Here is a 10,096-nt window from a genome sequence, read left to right on the forward strand (position 1 = left end):
CGTATAATACTATTCATTTATACTACAATTAATAGTATTAATAATAGTATTATCTAAATTTTAGGCAAAGATTGTCTAACACAAAGATATTTACTACAGACGCCACATGAGTAACTCCCGTTAAACTTAAGATTCCGAGTTGCCTTGTGTCTTCGTGTTTGCGCCAGTGCATGCAATTATTTCATTTGGAGCAGGATGGTCGACTGTTAGTAACTTTCCAACCTCAGATTGTTCCGTCGGAAGCAGCCCAACAGTGAAGGGTCGCTCCGTTTCAGACGGAGTCGAAGCCCCCCTGTGTCCTATCTCTATGGCTTCGACAACTTCTGCCTCTGGCGCGACAGCCACGGGCGGAGGGGTCACCGAATGCCCATCAGTGCACGTACATCTGCCTTTCAGGACCAGTAGTTCCTCTTTAGTGGCTTGTAAATCGGCCGAATGCTTCTCTTGCATGGACTTCAGCTCCCATTGAAGCTTGATGTTTTGCGCCCGGAGGAAATCGTTCTCGTCTTTAAGGTTGGCAATTATCATCTGAGCTATCTGCGAAGTGGTGGTGGTCGTGTCAAATGTCCTGAGATTCATAATAGCTTCCACAGTTGCTTGCTCCCACGACCCATGTGCATGGCGTTCTTCAATGTCCAATTTATCTTTCTCGGACTGCGGGCTTCCCCCCAAAGTTTCTCCCAAAACAGCCTCCTCCTCCAGCATAATTTTGTAAGCCCTCTTCTTTTTGAGATCAGGCAAAATTCCGTTTTCTGCACTTGTATCCACAGCATCATCATTGCTGCCACTCGCTACTATCTTACTACCTTTTCGTGGGTGTCGCTTCATGTTCAGCACGGGAATGTGGTATTCAGAAGTCGGAGACCCGTAAAGAAAGTGTATAGAGCATACCACAGATGATTTGCATGGGTTGTAGTCAGACTTCCTTCCGACCGCTTCTAGCCATGCTCGACGGCTGTCTTTATCACGGGGAAAGTTATGAAAGGAGAATGGCTGCAAGCATGGACAAACGTTGTGCAACAAGGGGGAGTGCAACTCACAAGTCTCCCTTCGCCAAATGCTTAGTTTCTTTTGGCTATTGGTACAGCCAAATACAGCGCAACTTCTTCCCCAACCTTTGCGGTACATTGCTGTTTCAATATTTCAATATGTGTCCCTTTCTCGCTGAATTAAATTTACCATTTCAGGCAGACTAGTATAAAACCACCTTACTTCCGCTTCTCCAAATACAGCATGGGTATTGAAGTTCTCTCAAGTTCTATAAAGACTACAACTACCATGTTTTCAGGGCCATTTCCGTATTCTTGTGACTGAGCAGTAAAACGTTAATAAGATAAACATAGCTGGTCGCTTCGGTAAGTTTTGCCGTCTGATATTCATATTTGTTTAGCTACTTTGTTTTATGTCTTGTTAATTCGTCTTGCATACATTTGTCGTGTATTTATAGTTTAATGCCCAACCAATTTGATTAGAGACGTGATGTATTGCTGGTCAGGTTAGCTGCTTAGCTAGCTTGCTTGTTTATATCATAACCTAGCTAACCGACTAGCCTAGCTAGCTACATACTAACGTTTGTATAATGTTATGGGAGGGGCTAGACGCAAGATTGATGTGTTCCATAAACCCGAGCTAACGTTGCCCTTTTTCTTGCTGTTTCAGGGAAATGGCAATTACAGAATGGCGCTTATCGTTAAAGCTCATGGATCACCCGTCCCTTCCGAAGACAGTGATGCATTTTCCTGAGGCTGAGCCTGGAGATGTAACTCCTGGGGGTTACCGAGTTGCCACTTTGAAACAGCTGGTTGCAGCCCAGTTACCCGATTCAGTGCCGGACCCAGATTTTATAGGTTAGCGGCACTTTAGCGTTTTACTACACCAGATAAATGTGACAAGAACCCTTGTTTAATCAAGCTTTTTTTGTTGTCGTTAATTACATAATGGCAATATGACTAATACTAACTGTAGAGTAAATCTGGACCAGTCCTGTTTGCCTACGACTCAACAGAAATGAGATCTAATGTTGTGCGTGTTTCAGAATTGGTGTACTGCGGCCGTAAGCTGAAGGATGACCTTACGCTGGACTCCTATGGCATCCAGCCAGGTTCCACTGTTCACATCTTAAAGAAATCCTGGCCAGAACCAGAGGTGAAGCCAGGTGTGTGGACTAGCATTCAGGGTGTGCAGGGGTCCTTCCTTATGAGTCTGTAAACCTGAATGGATGTATGGTCAGTAGCTGCACTGGAGGGGCATAACTGAATCTGTCTTTGACTGAAAAAATTGTGATATGAATAAAGTTGTTCTCACTTGTGTGCTCCCCTCCCTGTTGTTTGCAGAGCCAGTGGACCGGACCACTGCTGCCAGGGAGTTCCGTGTGCTGCAGGCTGCCCTTCACACCAGCACTGCTTACAGAGACTCCGTAAGCTTGCAGAGCTGGGCTTTCATGAATGAAGTTTAATGCCTTACCTTTATCATAAGGATAGGATGCCGATGTGTTTGTGGGGTACAGGCATGATACTGCTGTGTTTATTACCCAAAACAGTGTTTCCAAGTAAAAGCATTTGATAGAGGTGTCCCGGTTGAGGTCACTAATGTGCTCCTTTCCCTTATGGAGCTTAAAATGGAGAAATGAGAGAAATAATCCTCCCACAGTTCTTTGTAATGTTAGTTGGGTGACTTTCACATGCCCTCCTAACTAACTCTCTCATTTTCACCTTATTCAACACTTTTGAATACGTAACATTATGCAATAATATTTGGACGAAGCCTCAAACGTACAGCTTTGTCACTCTTTATTCTGTGAATGCCCAGGTATTCAAGATGCTGAACAATAAGGAGTCTTTGGACCAGATAATAGTGGCCACACCAGGACTGAGCAGTGACCCAGTGGCGTTGGGTAAGTACAGCAAGAACACTGCTATCGCCACCAGTTGTGCTAGATATATTACATTATTGGCATTTGGCAGACGCTCTTATCCAGAGTGACGTACAGTTGATTAGACTAGGCAGGAGGCAATCCTCCCCTGGAGCAATGCAGGGTTAAGGGCCTTGCTCAAGGGCCCAACGGCTGTGCGGATCTTATTGTAGCTACACCGGGGATTAGAACCACCGACCTTCCGTGTCCCAGTCATTTACCTTAACCACTACGCTACAGGCCGCCCTGACCAGTCACACTGAAACAATCGGAAGGACACCAAACATGTTCTGATCAAGGATTGTCATGAAACATTTTATGCCATACAGTAGGACCCACCTGACTAAGCTGTTCTTTTGAGTTTCATTTTGAGGTTTCATGAAAAATATATCATACTACTAAGAATGGAACAAAATCTTAAAAAACAGCATCGACACCTGACCATATCAGTGACGACTGACCAGGAGTTCCGTGGGATGAGCCATTGTGTACAAATGGCCATAGTGTTGCCCTTGGGGGAAGGGTGACAGGGTGACGGGGTATCTACTACAGTTGTGCTGGGGTGATTGATCTGGTTGTTGTTGATTGGCACCTGTAGTCTGTCTGCCCAAGCTCTCCACGAAGCGTCATCCTTCCATGCCGTGACAGTGAAAATAAGCAACAGCTTAATATGTTCTCCTTCCATCAAGTGAAAATGAATGATGAAAATTGTTATGCCACAAAGTAAAAAACAGACATATTGTCAGATTATCAACAGACATTTTAAACAGTCAAATACAATATATACAGTCAGATAAAAGTGAAGGTGAATTTCACACCAATCTTTGTTTTATTTTTCAGGTGTACTCCAAGACAAAGATCTTTTTGTACATTTTACAGACCCCAACATGCTGGATATGTAAGTTTAATCGTATAACGATATTTCAGATAATGTGTTACTATTATTATTATTATTCCAGATACTCTAGTTCAGTTTCATCTCAGGTGCTCCCTGTGCATTGTTTTGAGGCTAACCCCTCCGCTTGCCCTCCCCCTCCAGGTTGATGAGTTCTCACCCCGCTCTGGTCAATGCCATCGTCCTGGTCCTGCACTCGGTGGCTGGCAGTGTCCCCACCCAGCAGGGCGCTGGCTCTTCTCGCAACGTTTCCTCCAGCTCCTATAGCGACATGCCAGGTGAGCAGCAGTAATGGGTGCATCCTCCCAGCTCTGAATCGCTTTGTTAACCAGCGTTCTGTGTGTGAACTGGGCTTGGCTCTGAATCGCTTTGGTAACCAGGGGCGGCATGCAGCGTAGTGGTTAAGGTAAATGACTGGGACACGGAAGGTCGGTGGTTCTAATCCCGGTGTAGCCACAATAAGATCCGCACAGCTGTTGGGCCCTTGAGCAAGGCCCTTAACACTGCATTGCTCCAGGGGAGGATTGTCTCCTGCTTAATCTAATCAACTGTACGTCGCTCTGGATAAGTGCGTCTGCCAAATGCCAATTATGTAATGTAACCAGCATTCTCTGTGTGGACTGGGCTTGGCTCTGAGTTGCTTTCTAGATTGTTCTCCCTGTCTCCTCCACAGGTGGATTCCTGTTTGAGGGCATGTCTGATGATGAGGATGATTTCCAGTCGGTAAGCTCATCCGACTCGACCCGTATTTTGGATTCTATTCAGTCTTACAGTAGCTCATTGGTTAACATCTCTCATGTAGATACCTTACATTTCATACTGTAAATATTCATTATTGTCTGGAAAGAAACTCTTGCCTGACGTGATGTGCCTCCTGCCCTGCTGTTCCTCTGCAGGGGAATCGGGCCGGGCCGTCCAGCGGTGCTGGGGGCTCATCGGGGGCCAGGCCCGCCACGCTGGGCTACAGCGGTGCCGTGGGGCCACGCCCTATCACTCAGAGTGAGCTGGCCACCGCCCTCGCCCTCGCCAGCACTCCCGAGAGCAGCGCGGTCACGCCGACCACGGGGAACCAGGTACGCTGCAGCTCCTGTAGCCCTTCAACGTCGTCTTTCTGTCTTTCTCCTGCTTGTTTAATTCCTGAACGGCCCTCATTGAACCTGCAACGTTCAGGGCTATCAAGAGTTCTCATATGCGGGAAATGTCATGGGCATTTACATGCATTCTTCATTTAATGCAGGAGTGGGGTTCATCTTGCTTACATGGTCAAGTGTGATTTGTCAGAATATGGGGTGTGCTCTCTCATCAAGGAGCATATTGCATGTGTTATGCTTTGCGGGGGGGTTGTACTATCATCTGCAGATAGTAAGTGTGTTTTCCACCCTGGATGTTTTGATAAATTTTCCCCTGACAGTTGTTAAAGTGCAGAGCAGTGTTATGTCCCCCTGTCCCTGTCCCTGTCCCTGTCCCTGTCCCTGTCCTCATGTCCCGTGTGCTGTGCTACAGGGGGCCTCCTCAGGGGTGTCCCCCGTGCCCGCTGGGACGCCCATCACCAACGACATCTTCAACCAGGCCCTCCAGCAGGCCCTGCAGGTCTCCAGCATGTCCTCTCTGCAGGTGAGAGAGGACCCTTCATAAGGGAGCATGACCATGATGGCCAAAAGGGCTCTGTGGTTGCCATGCTGTGAGAGTCCTCTAGAGCACTGTTTTTCAGCTGAGTGTGCCCTCAGAGTTTACCAAGTGTGCTGTGGAAAATGTTCAAATTCCCGCTCAGGTGACATATTGTAACATTTTAGTGGTTAATGGGGTCACATTGTGCCATGGCTGTTTCTTTTATCATACAAAGTGTGCCATTGCAGAAAAAAGGTTGGGAAACCCTGCTCTGGAGACTTTTACTTATCTGCAGTTAAAGGATTTTAAGTTCCATTATACAAAGCAGTGGAACAGAATCCCTAAGCTTTTAAAGTATTGAACTGTTGGCTGAGTTCTCCTGGTTGTGGCGTTGTGAGTAGCAGTGAGTGTAACGCTGGGGCCCTCTCTGTCAGACCCAGTGGCAGTCTCAGCTGCAGCAGCTGCGGGACATGGGCATCCGCGACGAGGATCTGATCCTGCGGGCGCTGCAGGCCACAGGCGGAGACATCCAGGCTGCGCTGGAGCTCATCTTCGCCGGGGGCGCCCCTTAGGCAGAACGGTATTCTGGGATGCAGGAGGTCCACAGGCTCGTACGCCGTGCTTTGCTGTGTATTTTACTGGACTTGAAACGGCGGCGATTGGTTTGATCCCAAACACAGGAACAATGGTTTCGGTGCCCCCCCCCCCCCCCCCCCCCCCCCCCCAACTAGAACTGAACTGAACAAACCCTTGGAAAATGGTAGGTTTCTCTGAAGAAATGAAAAACGGATCTCCTCAGTTAAACCTGGTATGTGTACTTTTTTTTTTTTTTATGTTTAAAAGTATGAAAAATAGACTGTATGGTTTCAAATTAATAAACTTTGGAAAACAGGCATGATTACTTCTCTCTTCAGAGATTGAAAATACACAATTTAGTTCTCCAAGTTAATTCATGAAGGATAGCATACCAATATGCAATCCATTTCAGTCCTTTGGTTTTAAGGGAGGGAGTATTTGGGAACATTACATTACATTATTGGCATTTGGCAGACGCTCTTATCCAGAGCGACGTACAACAAAGTGCATACCCATAACCAAGGATAAGTGCGCTGAAAGACCCTAGAGGGAAGTACAATTTCAATTGCTACCCGTACAACAAAGATAAGGACCAGGGCCTATCTTTCTTTTTTTTTTTTTTTAACAAGCACAACAAAGCAAAAGTGACCAAACTTAACTATCCAAATACTGCTTTCCTAGCCAACTAAAAATACCGAAACAAAGTAAATCACAACGACAACAATTAAGGTTCACTGGGAGGTAGGGAGGGATGGGGAGAGGTGCTGCTTGAAGAGGTGCCTCTTCAGTGGGGCGCTTGAAGGTGGGGAGAGATTCTACAGTTCTGACCTCAACGGGGAGTTCGTTCCACCACCGTTTAGCCAGAACAGACAGTAGCGTGAGGTGAGGTGGAGGTTCGGAGAGGGGGAGGTGCCAAGCGGCCTGTGGAGGCTGAACGAAGAGGTCTGGCAGGGGTGTAGGGTCTGATGATTTTTTGTTGATTGGCTATTAACCCCTTCAGTCCCTCGACCTTTACCTTTTCAACCAATCAAAATGACTGCAATACTATTGTTTTGAGCACCTATTAAATCCCTACTAGGTTCTCTCAGCCAAGTGGCTCCTCGGGATTTGGTTGGGGCCACTTCATATTGGGCGTGGGATTTAAAGGGTTAAAGCACTATTGTAGTAATTCTGCTGCAGAATATCTAAACTGTCGATTAGATACAGTGGTGTGCAAAAATGTGGGCACCCCTTGTCAAAATGCCTTTTACAATTGACATCTAAATGAACAGTCAACCTGAAGTCAACCTGACCTCAAAATGGTACAACATTAAACATGAATTATAAAATAAATTAATAAAATTATTAAAAGCCAGTGATTATCAAAACAATGTATAAAAGTATAATGTAGATATGAAAAATAAAATAAAAATACATCAGATTGAAGTCATACAGTAAAAGCGTAGCAGAATCCAGCCCTGGGCTCCAGTATGTGTAGTGTCTAATCATCATGACACAGCATTTACTCACATATTTCAGATGCCTGGAAAATGATTCTGTAAATCGCTGTGCCCAGGGTCACATTTTTGTGGACAGCCATTGTCCACAGTCCAGACCACATCCTGAGGAGCTGTAGCTGATTTGATGCTGAATTGCATCATTGTATTTGCAACTGCGATTCTAAAGCTCCAAACTTCTAAAGCTGAAGACCTGTAGTGACCAAAGTTCTCTCGTAGAACACAAACCTCTTCTTCAATATTTATCCAGGTAAACTGAAAAAACTATTTCTCAATTTACAGCGACTTGAGGAAACCTTATGGGTTTGCATGGGATAGTTGAAGGGATTCTGTTAGTTGGTTGATACAGACACGTGTTCAGACTGTGAGATGCAGGTTTCGAAGCCTAGGACCCTGAAGATTGTCACCCATACTCTTAAGTGCCAAGAAAAAGAGAGTTCATTTCTGGGGGTCTTGTTTTCATCTATGTTTTTTTTTGTTTTGTTTTTGACATTGTCCATTTAGGGTTTTGTTGTTGAAGGCAAGAATATTTACCTAAAGTAACACCAAAGTACACCAGTGTTTGCCTTAAAGAATGCCCTGTTCCTCCCATTCTAAAGCCGGTAGAACATTGGATACTTCATTAAATATCTAAAATATTCTTCATTGTACGCAAACACTGTTGGTTGGTCTAAAACATGCACTAGAACTGTAATAATATCAAACCCCCAGAAAGTGAACTATCCCTTTAAAGACCATGGAGAGTTGTTGATTTGTTTCTGTGCCACTAGAGGGCGCTGTGTTCTGTTTTAAAACTGGAGCTCCGTGCCTGTGAGTGTATGTGAGAGTATTAAGTTGAGGCGCTGTCAGGTGAGTGCTGGGGAATCACCGATCATATTTAGTGGTTACAGAGTGTGCAGCAAATCTGATGTGAAAAGGTCAGAGGCATGGTTTTCAGATTACCGAGCCCCTTGTAGGCTGCCATTGAAGAAGAGATGGATTTGATAAACCACCAACCCCCCCAACACCACCTTTTCCTCCCTGGCCTCCACCGTCTGAAGGACGAGATATCCTCTGGAATTCATGCCGGTAATATCATGACCTCTACATCACAAATACAATCTTCGCAAACCAAAACAAATGTGAAGATGTAACACATCCGCGCACATTCTCACCTTATCTTATTTATGTTCTGACACCCAGCCTTGTCTGCGTGTGTGTGTCTGTGTGTCTGTGTCTGTGTGTGTGTGTGTGTGCGTGTGTATGTGAACACGGAAATTGGTAAAGAGCTCTATGATGAGTAAAATGCAGTCATCCAGTTGGTGGATGTGTACTGATATAATCTGTTCTGAATGATCTGCCCCATTGCGGTGATTTTCTCATGCAGTACGGTAGAAGCACACGATCACGGAGCGATCCAGGTCCCCTGCAGTAACAGTTCTTAAATGGCAAATAATTACAAGTCAGGAGTCAAATGGTTTATGTTATAAATCAATACAAGCTGGATTATGAGTTTATGTAGGGCTGGGGAACAATTGCAATACAACCACTCCTAATAACGTACAATCAATCAAGAACCTGCATCTGTTGCTGCCAGATTGATTGCATTCTTGTTAGCAGCTAATTAATGAATGTGTACCTTGTGGAGTTTTAACAGGAAGTGGCAACTGATGCGAGAGTGTGGTTAGGTGAACTCCATAAAGGGCCGGAACTACACTGACAAAGCTACTTTGTCAATCGCTTATCATTTTCAAACCAATAAAATAAATAGATTATGGCAAAACACATTGATTTGTTCACAATAATGACTATATGGGAGCTTCTCCCATTTTGGGTTTCTGTGAAATCAGGGAGGGGAGAGGGGGGGTGTTAATGATTGTATTGAGGTTTCAGCTGAGAGCAGAGTATGTCCGCATTCTTGTCCTCCCACCCACAGGAGTGAGTGTACTGTGGTCGGTTAGCAGGGAGTGTGTGGGGAATGGCAGCTCCTAACATACTTAAACAGCACCCCCTACTGGAGGTGAGCTCTACATCCATCTCAATGTTATTCTCTTGTCTTTTACTCAATGGAGGAAGGAAAACGGTTAGTATTCATTTAGTATTATGGCCATGGGTACTCAGCACCTTTTGAGGTGAAATTGTGTGTCTTTGTCAATGTTATGCATAAGGAGCTGCGCTTGATTAATCACCATGATGTACCTCCAAACGTAGCTGGGAATGCTCATATAGGCTTGTATGTGTGGTATAAATGTAAAGAAAACTATTTCTACTGAATTGAGTTATTTTAACAGTTGAATCCACGGAGTTAATCGGCAAATGATCTTTCTAACTTTTCAAATGAGAAAAATCTCAGCAGAAACATGTTGATGTCATGTCATGTCAGCTTGGATTAGTGACGAATATCCTGATGAAGGTTTTAAATCATTCCAAAACCTCCACTTCCCCTTACGATACACTCATGCAGAAAAATCCTATTCCCCAAGCCTTTGAAAAGCAGCCCCCGGCAGCTTGGGATGCAGTGTTTTAAGCCGTGCATTCCTCTGCCTGATGAACCTTATATCTGAGGGGAACCAAAAGGGTTTCAGAGGCCATGGAAATCCCTCCAGGGGGAGGCTGCATAGATCTCGCCAG

General features: G+C 45.1%; 1 protein-coding gene across 3 annotated transcripts; it reads left to right on the forward strand.

Moving 5' to 3' along the window:
- The first annotated feature begins 372 nt into the window (after window positions 1-372).
- On the forward strand, window positions 373-6,120 carry LOC133112119 (ubiquitin-like protein 7). 3 transcript variants are annotated; one of them, XR_009705039.1, is made up of 11 exons: window positions 373-513; window positions 1,660-1,847; window positions 2,036-2,155; window positions 2,334-2,416; window positions 2,809-2,893; window positions 3,752-3,809; window positions 3,951-4,084; window positions 4,480-4,529; window positions 4,703-4,879; window positions 5,310-5,496; window positions 5,528-5,818. XR_009705039.1 is itself a non-coding variant. In XM_061222823.1 (11 exons), the coding sequence occupies exons 1-11, from the start codon at window positions 476-478 to the stop codon at window positions 5,984-5,986; spliced, it is 1,182 nt and encodes a 393-aa protein (XP_061078807.1). In that variant the 5' UTR covers window positions 373-475; the 3' UTR covers window positions 5,987-6,120. The 3 variants fall into 3 exon arrangements, 2 of the variants coding, with proteins under 2 accessions (XP_061078807.1, XP_061078808.1); XM_061222823.1 differs by lacking the exon at window positions 5,528-5,818 and adding an exon at window positions 5,849-6,120 and having other exon boundaries at window positions 5,310-5,420; XM_061222824.1 differs by lacking the exons at window positions 373-513; window positions 5,528-5,818 and adding exons at window positions 1,213-1,355; window positions 5,849-6,120 and having other exon boundaries at window positions 5,310-5,420.
- The last annotated feature ends 3,976 nt before the right edge of the window (window positions 6,121-10,096 follow it).

Source organism: Conger conger, chromosome 15 (genome assembly GCF_963514075.1).
Source record: "Conger conger chromosome 15, fConCon1.1, whole genome shotgun sequence".
In the NCBI taxonomy this organism is placed as follows: domain Eukaryota; kingdom Metazoa; phylum Chordata; class Actinopteri; order Anguilliformes; family Congridae; genus Conger; species Conger conger.